Here is a 15940-nt window from a genome sequence, read left to right as displayed (position 1 = left end):
CTCACTCAGCGGGCTATATAGCAATGTGTCGAGCCGAAAGAAGGTACGATACAGTCCAAAGGTGTTCGCGACGCGCGAGTCGCCGTGTTTTTCGGCTCTGGACGGTCGCATTCTTAATCGACCTTCGGCTTGGCGTCGCTCGTTCTTTACTTCGCAACCTGGCCTCCTGGGAAAGTGACAACGCCACCCCCCGCGGGGCAGCCGGAACGCGCATTTGCATCACGGAACGCGTATACGTGGGCCGGACGAAAGAAAAATATTAACGAGAGTTCGTGCTAAAGAAAACAAAACGCCGAAGGTCATTCCAAGCCGTGCCGCGCAGAACACGTTCCTATAACCTAACGCGGCCAGCACAACTTGTTAGGCTTCTCAGTGTGGGCGTTGGTCCCAGCCGCGTTTTTAGCTGTTTTTCATGCGACGGCAAGGTTACGCCTTTCTTTCTTTTCTTCCGTTTTATTCCGTGCTTCTTTCGTTCTTTAATGCACAGTGCGCGCAAGTGTGGCTCAATTTTCAATCACGGACAGCCGACAAGTGAGGAATCTTCGATTACCGCAAAATCCCGCATACCATTCTCGTGTTGTTCCGTCTTTTGTCGCGTCAAGTTTGCTTCTCCATAATATGTTTGTGTACCAATACTCCCAGGAGTTCGTGTTTCTTGATTTCTACGACCGAGAACCAATTTACATTGTCTGCAGTCGTGATGTATACATGCATGGTATCTTTTGTTCAACCTCGCGGTCTCTGAATTGCCTATCCTATCATACGGGGTGATCACTTTTAAGTTTTATGGAATTTTTAAAACTCGCCTGTTGCAGACAACGTAATTCTAGTCCTTGAGCCCATTCAGAGATGCGGACAATAGTTGCACTAAAAAATCGAAACACAGATTCAACTAACAAAAGTTCACCAATTAACTTCTTAATTAGTTTACGGCACATATTGGAACCAGTGCTAACATATGGGGCAGAAACTTGGAGGTTAACAAAGAAGCTCGAGAACAAGATAAGGACCGCACAAAGAGCGATGGAACGGAAAATGTTAGGCCTAACGTTAAGTGACGGGAAGAGAGCGGTGTGGATCAGAGAACAAACAGGGATAGCCGATATTCTAGTTGACATTAAGCGGGGGAAAAAGTGGAGCTGGGCAGGCCATGTAATGCGTAGGATGGATAACCGGTGGACCATTAGGGTTACAGAATGGATACCAAGAGAAGGGAAGCGCAGTCGAGGACGGCAGAAAACTATAGGTGAAGTGAAGTTAGGAAATTCGCAAGCGCAAGTTGGAATCAGCTAGCGCAAGACAGGGGTAATTGGAGATCGTCTTGCAGTGGACATAAATATAGGTTGATGATGATGATGATGATGATGATGATTATGATGATGATGATGATGACATATTGGAATTGACGAACTGTGGCCGGTGAGCTTACGAGGCGTATCCATTTGGAATGAAATTCCAGAATGGCACCAGTTTGAAGATATACGCCATCAAACTCACCGTAAGAATGCACTGTTGTTCCACTTACTCTTTTTTTTTTCAAGAAAACGATATTTTATGCACTGAAGCGCGAAAGTAACTGGAACACCCATGTATTTCGTCCCACACATTGGGAAATAATATCTCGAAACTGGTGTCATCCTGTAGATTCATTTCAAGTTGATATGTCTTGCAAACTCACCGGCTACAATTCGTAAATTGCAATGTGCCGTAAAGTAATTTTTAAGAAGTAAATGGATTTTAATGTTTCTCTTGCTAGTAATATCCGCCTCTTAAAATAATCCAGCTCAAGGTCAAGAATTATGGTATGTGCTACATGCGATATTTTTTTTAATTCCGTAAAGCTGAACAATTATTCTCTGGTATACTCGAGTCTGTAGTACATGCGTGACTCTACAGTAGTTATACACGCCGTAGAACATCACACAAAAGACTATGGTCGCGGACAGCTTCCTAAGACAATAAAGCGAAAGCTACAGAGGCAAAGCGCGCACAAACACGCACATTAAAATAGTCCCACATTCTCATCCGCGTTATAGTTTAAAGCTGGGAAGGATAAGATGTAAACATCTTATTTAGAACAGCGAAATAAGACAAAAGAAACCACCGAGTGCTAAATTTCGACGTTACTGCTTTCCGCTTTCCGGATTTGGGCAAATACGAAATCGTCACACATGGAAACTACGCTGATTCCCCCCGTGTCTGGTTCCAACAAACCAAAAGCGCTGTCACGACGGGCTCAACCGTCGCGCTGGCAAACGCTGCCTACTGCTTGGCGCAGTAACACACGTACGGACGATCCGCCTCCATAGCTTTACCTTCATTGCCACAGCGCTTCGTCCGCCGCCTTCTTATGTCCTGTGTGTTGCGCAGTTAATAGTTTTTTTTTTTTTTGCGCGCGCGCGCAGTTCCTAGGCGTCCGCTGCTGCGGCGAGGGTCGGCGTAACCGAGCGAACGAGCGCAGCGAGGGATGAAAGACGGCGATAGCAAAGAGAGCGCGAGGGGGAAATCGTGAAGGAGGAGGAGGAGGGTGCAGCGGAACCAGGAGGCGTAAAGTCGAGGAGGGGATATGGCGAAAGCGTGAGATGAAAAGCGTAGTGCCGCGCAAGAAGACGGGCTCTGCGGCGACGATGGCTACACGAGATGGCGCCGAGTAGCACGCGTCGTCTGGGAGGTCTGTGGCGGCCGCTGTGAATCGCGCCCACGCGTCACCCACGCGCTGCCTCTCGCGATCTCCCGATTAGCGAGGCAGTCGCGCCACACTTCGCTCTGTTTGGAGCGTGCCACACACGACAGATTGTCCGCGCCGGCGGACAATATCGGTCAATAGCGGACAATATCGCGAAATGAGCACACGTATAGAGCAGCGCTCAAATTTCCCATTAGGAAGCATGGTAACTGTCGGTGAGTTTTTTTATGCAACATGTGCCAACCAGCCCAAATTCGCACTTTACCAAAGAAAGTTGTCCCCAGGTATTAGTAGTATAATACCCCTGTCAAGCGGGCAAGTTAAGTACACTTACGGGGAGTGCACTTTGGGACCTTGAGTGACACATTAGGCTACGCGGTTCTAAACGGGAAAACAGAGTGCACTCGCAGTAAAAAAAAATGGCGACTGACTACGAGCGCGTTTTGTGAAAATGTAGATTAAAAAGAAAAGTACTTCTAAAAAGTGATTATCTTACGTTGTGTCATTAATTAAAACAAACGTAATCTATGTTTTTCAACAAAAAACGAAAATATTTTTTTATTTAAGAGTGTGGCAAGTCAATGCTGGCCAAGAAAAATGCCTTGCCGATCCAGAACGACAAAGCGGCGTGCGACGAGGCGGCATTTGATCCTGCTCGAACAGAATATGAACGCGTTTTAGGCTATTATTTGTGCGCAAGAGCTGTTCAACCACTAAAATGAACTTCTGTGTCCTTTTTTTATGCGTTACATTTTATACCATTGAAACCGCTGGCGACGAGGCTACGCACTCGGCCAGCAAAGTGCGTTCCGTGAACGCACTTTGACCGGAGTGCACTCTGCAGCGAGTGACACTCCACTTGCGACGTTTAGATTGGGTAAAGTGCACTTAAACCGAGTGACACTCTCCGTAAGTGCACTTAACTTGCCCGCTTGACAGGGGTATAAGACTTGACAGATGCCTTTCTGGATGGAAGCACAAGTAAACGTACTAACATAGCAACACGTGCACACCCGTTACACCATATTACTATATATGAAGGTTTCTGTTACCAATACTTCAGTGACGCGTACTAGCCTTATCTGAAACATTTAGTTGAAACACGTTGATTGTCCAATAGTATGGTTACCTCTCTTTAATTACGACGTACATGTAAACATCAGCGGCGAGTTGACAATAAAGAATAGTAATGAAAATTTACTATAAGTATTCTCTTTTATTTTTCGAGTTTCGGCAACCCGTAGGCGTGCTCACTACGTGGTTGCCGCTTAAAGATTGGCTTGAATGATTGATCGATTGACTTTAGCGTCCCAAAGCTACGTCCGAGCGATTAGGTGTACCATAACGCAAGGCTCCGTGTCATGCCGTAGCAACACAGAGCAATTTCGGCCGTCAAAAGTGCCCCGTGTGGCCGGGTTATTAAATATGACCACCTGGTGCTTTTAGTAAACCCTTCGCCGAAACCTCTTGAGAGACGAAGACGAAGTTTCTGCGAGCCAGAACGCTACTTCTGTAGCTCTGCTGTTTTCGCCTGATTTCTCGGTAAATCTCCGGGTAGCCGTCATGGATTGTTGCACGGATGCAAGTTGAAGTCCCCGCGCCTCTGCTGGGGATGGCGACTTCAGCGGTGGCTACGTCTAGGAAGCGGACCGGCCTCCAGAGCGACACCGACAGCGACGATACCAGTGTCTACTCGCTCAGCAGTGCGGACTTCTCCGATGACGACTTTCAGCTTGTGAGGAGCCGCAAGGCGGAACGAAGAAACACCAGGGCTTATTTGTCTTCAAGCACGTCGACTGCAGGACCAACTCGGAATAGCGCAGTCAGTACAATTTTATTTATACCAGAACTCGCTACCGACAACCTGAGGCGACTCAACCGACAGTCTGTCTCGGTGTTTCTCGAAGCGGTGGCGCCAAGGCAAGTCACGGATATCAGAGTCAACGCACGCAAAAATGTCTTGGCTATTGACGTCGTACATGAGACGGCACGGATCACTTTGAGCAAACTTACGGAACTTGGCGGCATGAAGGTCCGCTCGTGCATTCCTCTGGACAGTGATACCACTACTGGTGTCATCAGCGACGTGGACGTCTCCATCTCCAGCGCCGACTTGCCGATTTTAATTAAGCCAGCAGTTGATGGCTGCGCTATCACTCACGTGTCTCGACTCGGCACATCCCGCTGTGTGAAGGTGGTTTTCAAGGGCGAATCTCTTCCCTCACACGTCAAGGTGGGCCACTTTAGACACCCCGTGCGTCCATTTATCCAAAGACCACTCCAATGCCGCAACTGTCTGAGGCTGGGTCACGTGAGCGCTGTGTGCGAGAACACGAGAGTTTGCTCGCGCTGCGCACAACCCCACGCTGCAGACTCCTGTGTAGCCACGGTGCTCAAATGCCCAAATTGTATTGGGTCCCATGATGCTACCTCAAAGGACTGCCCTAAAATGAGGAAAGAAAGGGCGGTCTTGAAGCAGATGGCAAGAGACCATTCGTCTCGTCGGGAAGCTGTTGCGGCCATTAGAAAGCGACGCTCCCGACGCCGTCGACGCCGTCGGACTTCAAAGAACGAAGGTTCCTCTATGAAGAGCGCGGCACATCCGACAACTCCTCCTCCTCTGCCCCCTAGGCCTGGCGGAGTCGTATCTAATACTGACAAGGTCGTGCCGGAGAACAATACTGAAGCCTGGCCCGCGCTCCCAAAGCTACAGCCGCCACCACAGCAGAAGCCACAACCGAAACCACAGCGAATACCCCAGCTGAAGCCACAGTCGAAGCCACAGTCATGGCCACAGCCGACGCCACAGCCGATGCCACATCCGACGCCACAGCCAACACCACAGTTGAAGCCACAGCCGACGCCACAGCCTAGGCCACAGGCGGAGCCACAACCGATGCCACAGCCGGCACCACAGTCAGATCAAAGTGTACAGTGCACCGCGGTAGAGTCGAGAATGCCGACTCCCGATAAATTGCCCGATGTAGACCGGCAAGTGGTTGTGATGCTTCGGTCCCTTGTAAACACCCTTCGTATACTGTTAAGCAAGCTGCATACTCCGTCAGCACGAAGTGCAGTGCAAGTACTGGATACTCTTAATCCAGTGCTTGCAAGTCTCGAGTAAGCCCCGTGGCTCACCTACCGCCTCCTCCTATTCACGCAACGACCACTGGCCCTTGGTTCATGTCAGATGCCTTCAACGCACATCACCAGCTATGGGACTTGACTTTGGTGTCATGGTGCCTCGCTGCACACACAATGCTCACTCTCTTCCTCTTTTCCTCTTTTGATTCCCCCTTTCCCTTACCCCCTGTGTAGGGTAGCAAACCGGACGTTCGTCTGGTTGACCTCCCTGCCTTTCCTCTCTTAGTTTTCTCTCTCTCTCTCTCTCGCCGAAACCTCAGCATACTCATGCTTTTCTCTCTCTCTCTCTCTCTGTCTCTGTTTTTCATTCACCTCCCATCCAAATTCGGCCGTCACGACCGGGATTCGAACTCGCGACCTCGAGCTCAGAAGCAAGACGTCGCAGACGCTGGGCTACGTACTACGGCGCGGATATCAGACACCCACACGCTGCGAGTTGCAGGACTTTCCTCTTCACATCCCGTACAGCTGCAAAACTTTGTTCTCCGTCTTATTTTCGTTGCCTTATCCGTATACGTCAGACGCTATATGCTTGAGGCCTGCACTTGCTGACACACGACATTTTCGACTTGTCATTTTCTTGAGTTAATGAAGGCCCAAACCAACCCTACGTCGGCAGAAAAGGCCGATACTCGTACTAACTTACCAATATTTTGTGTAGGCTGTGTACTTACTCACACTAATGTGCACGGGCCCCCGCTCCCTCACGTCCACTCACATTCGCCGACAGTCACTTAAGCAACACCCTTCTTAACTCACTAACGCTCTGTCTCACGTCAGTGCAACGACGCAGTGTATAGGCACCGGGCGCGGGATGAATTTGGACCGGTGGCGCCTTCATGCGGCGGCGCCGCGAAAGTAATGGCATGTGGCGGCCGGGCCGCGCGCAGCTGGAGCTGCCGTGAAACCACGTCTGATCAAACATGTTGCGTTTTTGGGTGCACCAACAGTTACTGAAACATGACTGAAGCTGGTTAGGCCATTCAATTCAATCGTTGTTCATTGCGGCATCGCGTTTTCAGGCGGAAAGTCTGTATATGTGTGGTCTTTATATAGGCAACAGCGCGTTCAGTGCTCACAATTGAAACGCGATACTCGAATCGCATGGTCGCCAGCGCTTTTTGCACTGACTGTAAGCGCTCGGGACACCAAACTGATGCATTGTGGTATAGAGTGAAAGCGAGAACCTTCGTAACGCATTATGACTGCATTTGGTCCCACGGCGCGCACCTGTGGCTCGAAAAGAAGAAAAAAAAAAAACGGCGGCAGCCGCGCGCTGCCAGCGCTTCAATCGCTGGGCACTGTACATTTCCGACGCTGATTTGGTATAGTCTAGTTGTTCTAACGTTAATAAAAGAGCCGTTCATACGCAAGAGCTTCGTGCCCCGTTTGCCTGTCTTCGCCTCCGCAGTGTAAAGGCTCCGGAGCTTGGGAACCGAAGGCGAACACTCAGATTTGTAGTCATTTTGCCGTCTTATCAGTGTATCAGTGTTCCTTTTAATGTACATTTGCCTTCCTAGTAATTCCCAACTCTGGTTGCGTCCGGCACATGACTGTGCTGTGCATCGACGAGGAACGGCCACGCAGTGGCGTGTTCGCACTCGCCGCCATCGACGTCTCCCGTCGCGCTAAGCTATATAAAATGAGCCGTGACTGCAGATTGGGCTAGTTTATAAGCAATTAAGAATGGGGAAGCATTGCAAAGATAAAAGAACTACAACGGACAGAGAACGGGAACTTACTGACACATGTACGATCGGCGAAGCAGGTCAAGAAACAGAATAAGGAAGACCTATGTCTCCTATTTTTTTTTCTGTCCATAATTTTTGTGTTCTTCGCCTATTTACATGATTAAATACGCGAGAATTAATGTTAATGTGCACAGCAAAATAACAGCTGGAATATAACTGCTGGAGTTCCATGGCTTAGCTTGCCGCGGAGCTCCGTTCGCGTGGTGCATTTGCATCGCAATTTGCGCTCGTTTTCTGCTTTATATACTACTTGATGCCACGAATGTGATCTGCCTCGTACAGGTGACGACCTTTCTCAAAAGCAGACACACGAAAATGCGTTTTCCGGTGCGTCAGCCCTTAAAACCCGCAGTGCCAAATCACAGGAAGCACCGAGCGCCTTCGTCCCGTCGTCTGCTTCACATGCCAGTGCTCCGACAGCTGCCGTTCGCGGCGCTGTTCCCCAGCATATCACCGGCGCGCCGCTGGCGCCTTACAACGGCCGCCCGGTGCCTATACTCGTGAGTGAGTATGCCGACCTATGACCCAAGTCGAGTCTAAATCACAGAATAAACACTGCCTAAATAATTTACCACAATACTTGTTTCTACGAACTAGTAACGGTATTTATAGACCTTTTACAGCACCATACCCATAGGCGCCGCTATATTTGGTCACGTGACAGCGCCCGCCATTGAACGCCTTCTGATCGACGTTTGCTCGCTCGTTTACGATAGCCACGGCGACCGCAGGCACGGCTGATATAGCCGATAATTCGGCCATCACAGTGAGCACTGAGTGAGAAGAAACAAGACTTCGGTCATAGCTGCAGAGGTAGTGTAAGTCTACATTTGATTTATTCGTTATGTCTGCATTTAAATCTTATTGTGTGCAATCCTACCGGCTCAAAGCGACGAATGAAGCAGCCTGATGTTTCTTTTTACCCCTCTCCTTCTAGTCACTATAGGGGTAGATTTGTAAAGTTGTTATGGACGTGCTGCCTGTTGACTTTAGCTGTAGGCGCATCGACATCGTTCGGGAATATAGGCGTGTGTACGCGCGCAGAAAATGCCCGTTTGCGACCTGATCCGACCACGGTGGCCAATTGCTTCCGACCGCGTCAATCTTGTCAGCGCTGACCAGATAAGGTTATGACCACAAAAGCTTTCCGACTATTTACAGCGCAGGCTAAAATGTATTTGCGTACACGCGGACAAAAACGTTGCAAGTGGCTAAGCGATCCCTCGCCTGCATGTTTGATTCACGGCGCATAAATAAAACTCGCTCTCCCGCCTATTTTTTAATGATCGACTTTGCTGCTATGAAAATCAAACTTTCTCTAGCTACTAAGTCGCGCTTGATTGGGCAGGTTATAGCGCTGACTTACATGCATATCTCGAATTTCAACATTCCGCGATATCTGTGCCAGGCGCGGTGGCGCCGTAACGCTGCGTTGTTGCTGCAGGCGTTGTAGCAACAGCCGGCAACGGTTACCGTTAATTGCAGGCAATTTGCTACTTAACGCTGGCGGCTGAACTTGTGCTCCGCATTGCGTAAAGGTGATCATGCCGAATGGTCGTAAACACGGGCACTCCTTTTGCAGCTGAGGCGGATAAAGCTCACACACAGCCTGATCCTCCCACAGTTGCAGTTCACGACAGAGCACATCTTCATTCTGCTCTTTCACATTTTAAATAAACAGTGCCATAGTAGTATAAGCGATCTGCGGTCTCTTGGCGGAAGGTCGCTGGAGCGGCCGGCGGTGGCTGATGCCTGCTTGCTCTCGATTCAGAAGGCGTTCAATGCTGGCACCTGCTGCGCGGTGCGCAGATTGCTCTAAAATGTCTATATATAGGAGGTGGACGCGTTATGACGTCATGATACACCGGCTCGCCTGGTTCCTGCGATCGCTGCGGCTGCCACACGCGAGCGCAGCCAGAAGAAACGTGCGCCGCACTTGTATTTATATTTTTTATGAGCAACATTCATCATATTACATAGCCTTATACTAACACGCAACGTACGAAAATCTTGCTCCATGCCATGACTGCACGATAATGTCAATGACGGCATTTCCAGATCCCCCCAGCTTTAGTAACAAAATGAAATACCTTAGAGGGTACTCTTAAAATCCACACCCCAGCGAACGTTGCCTCTGTGTTATAGAAACAGATCTCGAAGGCTATGCTTTTACGGGCTGATTGCGCCGGAAGTGATTGCGCCGCCGGAAATACATGACGGCTGCCATGTTACCCTTATAAGTGAGAGAAGTGTGTGGTATACAACTTTGAAAAGACGTATCATCACACCTATTTAAAAGGACCGACAACCAATTTTGAAGCATTCCCCTTGGCGGGTTGGAATTAAAGCCTCCAATATGAAGCACCTCTACCCACAACAGTTCATCCGGTAAATTCACAAAAATATTTTTAAACGTAATTTTTTTTGTTTATCTCCGAAGTCTCTATTACTTACTGCGCATGGACGCCGGCAACGGTGTTTATTTATTTAGAAATGGGCACGGTTTTCAAGGCCTGATGACATGTTTCGCAACAGAATGTCGCACCCCGTGATTTTTGCCCGAGTTTCACTGCCGATTTAAAAATATAATTCCTTAAGGAAAAAATTTATGCTTGTTATCATTATGATTTACGATCTTTCCATCACCACCATAACCTCGAGACACATTCGGCACGGTTTTCGGTCCCTTTAACGCACGTTCTAAGCGCGGGAGATAAACAAAAAGGGGGCATAATGTGATGAAGCTATAACGCTAAACGGGCTTGCGTTTCACTAAAAACCCTGAAAGCAATGTGCCGAACTATGGATAACTCTTACCCAATAGCTGCGTTGCATATATGTAAATAGCTATCATCTTTATCTTCTCTCATTGTCCAGCACCAACAAATGCACTACAGCAGTCCGATGTCTTTATCGTTACTCCAGTTACTCTTCTTTTTTTTTTTTTTTCGTCTGTCACATTGTCACTTACCAGGTTGGTTAGCCGAGGCCCCCGGACCGGAACTGCACGCAAACCTTCACTACTCCTAGGTCAGCACTACGATTCCATACACCAAACCAACCCGCTCCACTGAAAATCTAAAGGGGAGGGGGGGTCAATTCAGGAGGCGTGGGGCGAAGGGAAATCGCGAGTTTAAATTCGCGGCCGAAAAAAATAACCAGCAACTGCCAAAACGGGAAACAAAGATCACTCCCAGAAAAGTTGCGTCAACCTGATTGAGGCAGCATGTCGTTCACGGTACACTTCTCACATCTCTAAGCAGCGAGATCCAATATTGGCCTTACTTGTTGATGACACAACGGTTGCCAGGGGGACAGTGTCCATGGGACCGTATAGGTGCCATGATCGAAGGCAAAAAAAAAAAAAAAAAAAAGGCGTCCCTGTCGTCGACGTCCTTGCTCTGGGCACATAGCGATACGGCGTTTTTGCTTATTCTGTTTAGCGAAATTTAGCTGACGGTCAACTGCGTAAACAAACATGTTGTCTTTACCCAAGAGAGGCGGGCCCCCTCGGCCGGAAACTTATAGCGCGGGAGAGCGTAAAATAACGTCTGCCGTGCCGTGTCCGCGATCAATCAATCGAACAAGGCTCCGCGTCTGTGTTTTCCGATCCTTGTTTTTATCGGAAGTTACGACGCCAATACTATGAGCCGACCAATACTTTTAAACACGACTCGGGACGTTTTCGCCAAGTCCCACGCATAACACACGCAAGAAAAAGGTCACAGAACGTCGGATGAATTTTGAAGTTTTGCTAGTTTTGCTTCCTTCGTGTACGGGCATATCTTTCCGCATCGAGTACTGAAAAGTGGCAGGATGTTAAAAAAAAAGCGCTAACTTGTGGCGAAACTAATGTCAACAGAAACGGACGTGTTCAAACAGCGCATCTGTGCGCTTTTGTGTGAACGTACGCCAGACCAAGCTAAAAAACAGCAATCCTGTAACTCCTACGTTTGTACAACAAGCGGAGAGTGCTCGGAGTAATAAATGTCTTGCATAAGAATCAAATTTGATGACGAGCAAGCGCGTGTCACGTGTCGCGACCCTTATCTCCCAGCCGGGGCGCGGTAAATAAAGAAAACACCGCGCGCAGCTGACAGGAGCGAGAGAGGTTCTCACGGCCCGAGGCGTGCTTTTTCCTGTTTGGTATGTACAAACTCCGTACGCGACGAAGCATTCAGCGACGAGAGATCAAGATCACCGATACATTTTCCGTTCATAGGAAAGGCTAATGACTCGAGAGGCTGGCGCCGACGGGACGCCGGCGCGGAGGTCAGCTGCCCACGCACGGAAGAAGCAAAAAACAAAGCAAAACAGGAAAAAGTTAAAACGGGACGGGAGTTGTAGGGGAGGGGAGGGGGGCGAACTCACCAAGAGCGTCCGTCCAAGTTGAAAAGCCAAGAAGCAGAAGTAATCCCGCCCACAGTCCGAGCTCCGGGACGCAAGCCATAGCGTTGCCGATGGTTGGACTAAGGTTTGGACCGATCGCATTTCGGTTTCCCCGACGATGCGACGCGGAGAATGCTCGTGCCCGATCTGCGGAGTTGCGGGGCCGCGCGTCGACTCCTATCACCTCGTTGCCATGTTGCTTTTGCGACTGCGAGACTGGAGCCGCCGCCCGCCAGGGCGCAGTTTAGTATCTGCGCGGGTTGCCAACTTCCTCGCAATTCGCGCAAGTTTTCTGTGGATTTTGGTTTTCTTTAGCGCCGAGACGCGCTTGCGCGGAAGCAAGGCACCTTTGAAGGTATCGATTGAGAAGTAACCCAGTGACACCAACCTTACAACGTTCAAAAACTACGCTCCAATTATCTACACAAACTTTGAAGCTTACAATTTGTCGCGCCATCTCTGATCACACATGTAAACTAGCTAACACAACATGAGGGCATTTAGTAGGAGTACTTCAAACACGTTTGTATGGCTTTTTCGTTCATAGGTGGCGCAAACAGCTGCTAGTGGCAAAAAATTTGAGCCCGAAACCAACCTGATAGGGCGCGCAGGTGTCTCAACTAGAGCTTACATACAAATTCCCGTGGCGGCACGTTCATTGAGACATTTTTACTCTCCCCCTCTCTCCTTTGCTCCCGGCGAAACACTTCGTTTATTGGTTCCAAGAACTTCTTTCGCCGATGGCGCGTTCCTCGAATTTCACTTAACCTTGTCGTGGACACGGCAAGAGTGCGTGTCTTTATATTTCTGATAACACAGCAGAAAAAATCATAGATTCTTTTATACATCGTTTTTTACAATCGGTCCCCATCGGAATGTGGCCGCCACGTTCGAAAATCAAAACCCGCTTTCTCATGCTCAGCATCAAGAAAAATTGAGATTCGCGGCTCGGAGAGCTGTTAACATTAGCTGTAATTAATGTAATTGTGTAAATTTTAGAATTTAAAGAATAATTATGCATACAGTCATCTAATAAAGTATTACAACCTCACTTCATGCCAAAGTAAAACATATAGCCTAAATATATAACAAAACAGTGGAGATTCACACAATTTTGTAGATGTGCGACATTTGGCGCTATTTGTAAATAGGAACGTAATTTCTAAGCTGACACTGCGGGAGGCTGTAACAAGCAATTTTTTTTAATTCTGCAGCATTCATTACAATATTGCATTTACAATCATTACAAAAAAATAGTTGGGCAAACAGAACCATGGAATATTTCTTGAAAATCAACGTTTCAGTGCTTGTACTGGTAAGATCTGGTCGACAGTGCCATTGTTCAGCAGTGTAATGACTGAATTCAAAGTAAACATTATGAAATAATAATGAACATGTTAATTACACTGGACAATCTTGATAGAAATCATGAACAATATACACACATTAAAAGCTGCATAAGCTTTTTTTTATGTGGCTTGGGTGTGCAAATAGAAGTGAAAGTAAACCCTTCATTTCTCGTGTGAGTGCATAAAGAAATAGTGAATTGTGAAATAAAACATGATATAGTAACATGCAGATTTTTTTCTAGTATTTCCACGATGTTGCGTTCATTTGTGTATTTATCATCAAATTACTGCTTCATATATATTTATAGCCTAGTCAAAATGAGCAGCAATTTTTGTTATCTACAGAAGTGTTCAAGTACATGATTCCCCATTTTCATCAGTTATCATTGAATGCCAGGAATGAGCAGTAATGTAGTGCCGTGTGATACCGAGGCTCGATCAAATGATGCAGAAATACAGTTGGAAACAAAACCTTGTGGACCACAGGAGTCAAAACAACAATTAATTAACTGCTAATTAATGCCCAGAGCTAGAAACGAACTGGTGCTGTAGAATACAAAGCATCACATTACTTTCAGTTGCACGCCATGCACGCTGAGCACAGAGATTTAGCTTTTTCGTTGTGCCTATGGTCCATAAATTTAGGTCCCTGACTGTACCTAAGGTCCCGTGATATTAAGTGTTATGTTTACGTCATTGTATAGAATGTCTCAAACAGTCAAATGCCCCGAAAATTTGGAATGGAGTGGTGAAAAAAATATGAAAAGTTACGATGACCAACAATCATAAGCAATGTTCTTTAATGGCAGGACAGTAGTTCTAAGTGCTGAAGTATCATCAATATTGGCGGTATAGATGGACACTTGAGTCAATGTCCTTCCTGGCTTCAAGATAACTCAGCCAAGAAAAAGAAAGGCTTCATGACAAAAAGCAACGTCTACTTTATGGAAGCACCAGTAAGATAAAACAAATATTATGGCCTGACCAGCAACCATTCTTTCAGGCGTTGAATGAATATTGCGCCGTGGAATTAATATACATATATATATATATTCTACATTAAATAACGCACACATTGTTTTATACATCACACTTAATCACATACTTTAAGAAATATATGCTATGCTGTCTCCATGATCATGTTCCTTAAAAGCTTGTTCATTTCAAAAAAACTAAAAACTTTTTTTTCTTCTTCTGTTTACTTGATTTCTGCAGGATGTACATACATTCACTGTCAGCCAATTGCATGGCAAAATCCTCAATGGAATAAGCCCGCATAGGTAAGTGCCTACTGCAGTTTCTGCGGTGGAGTAGAAGTGTTCGTCAATATAATGAGGATATTCACCTTTAGTGAGGATATGCGCTTGAATATGCGAGGACAAATAAAGAATACCTTTATGCACACTTCCATTCAAAGAAAGGTTCCCACCGTTTGGGGTGCATCTTATTGTCCTCAAACATTAACTCGAACTCTTTGTTGCCCAATACGGCCATACTGACTTGCACACATTTCTGCGACTCCACAGGGATTTACACAATTTAAGACAGGATCACACAAAGAATGGAGACTTTAGTGGAAGAAAAGTGGCCAAACAATGGATGTCTCTGAAGCCAATGTTTCGACAGATACTTAATTGTCTTCGTCAGGGCCTGGCGAAGACAAGTCTTCTTGTCAGAACATCACCAGTGAAATCCGTCATTTGACCGCTATTCGTTACTCTATGAGAATCTGTTGCACGTAATTTGAAGGACTGTTATGGAAAGTTTTATTCTCAAGATTCAAATCATCCACTCTAAACAGTTTAGTCCAAATTAGATCTGGAATCATCCCACAGCTCCCATGGTGTCAAGAGGTTTTCGAACTTTTTACTGTTGAAAGACAATGCAGACAGTCCACAGTGGGTAATGTCCATCCTCCGACTGAGAAATATTCGCAGATGCGGTAGCTGTCAGTGATGTACAAAATGTGCACATGCATGTAGTGTTAGCATATGTATAATTATTTGTCACCAAATTTATAAAGCAGTACTGTATCATTGCGGCAGCGTTCATTCATCCATATTCCAAGTAATATCTTTCAGTCAAATGGTCCAAACAAGAAACAGGATCACAGGAAAGTGGAGGCTTGAAGTGAACAGCAGTCGAACAAGGGGTGCGGCAACGTTTTGACAAGGTGACTTGTTTTCAAGCCCCCTAGCAAAAAACTGACCCAAGCACCTTTTCGCTGCGAAAAACTGTGCGTGACAACATTCGTGGGCTACGTGATTTTCTGTAACAGACTACGCTTGGTTTTCGCAAGGACAGAAGGAACGCCGCTTCAGCTGGATCAGCAAAATCTTTCAGGAAAACGTCATAAAAACGCTCAAACGTTCGCGAACTGCGCGCGAAACAGACTGACAGCAAGATAATAGCTATTTTGACGCACTATGGCGGGAAAATAACAAAATCAATCCTAACCATATCCTTAATGTGTCAACCACGATGCCTACAACAAAAAAAATTAAGTGTATATATATAAATCAAAAACTCAGTTTATTAAATTCTAAATTTAATATTTGTTTGTGTTTGACATTTAAGTGTGGACGCGCTGCTTGCTTTCCTGCTACATTTCAGATAAGGCG

General features: G+C 46.9%; 1 protein-coding gene across 1 annotated transcript in view; it reads right to left on the bottom strand.

The window, feature by feature from the left end:
• The window catches only part of LOC119433939 (uncharacterized), a 38721-nt gene extending 26526 nt beyond the window's left edge, over nucleotides 1-12195 (bottom strand). Inside the window, exon 1 of the mRNA XM_037701227.2 lies at nucleotides 11953-12195. Coding sequence (XP_037557155.1) covers nucleotides 11953-12031 — 79 coding nt within the window. The 5' untranslated portion in view covers nucleotides 12032-12195. The remainder of the gene's footprint in view (nucleotides 1-11952) is intronic.
• Nucleotides 12196-15940: the final 3745 nt, after the last annotated feature.

The sequence above is a fragment of the Dermacentor silvarum genome, chromosome 11 (genome assembly GCF_013339745.2).
Source record: "Dermacentor silvarum isolate Dsil-2018 chromosome 11, BIME_Dsil_1.4, whole genome shotgun sequence".
In the NCBI taxonomy this organism is placed as follows: domain Eukaryota; kingdom Metazoa; phylum Arthropoda; class Arachnida; order Ixodida; family Ixodidae; genus Dermacentor; species Dermacentor silvarum.
This window is presented reverse-complemented; position numbering and strand designations above follow the sequence as displayed.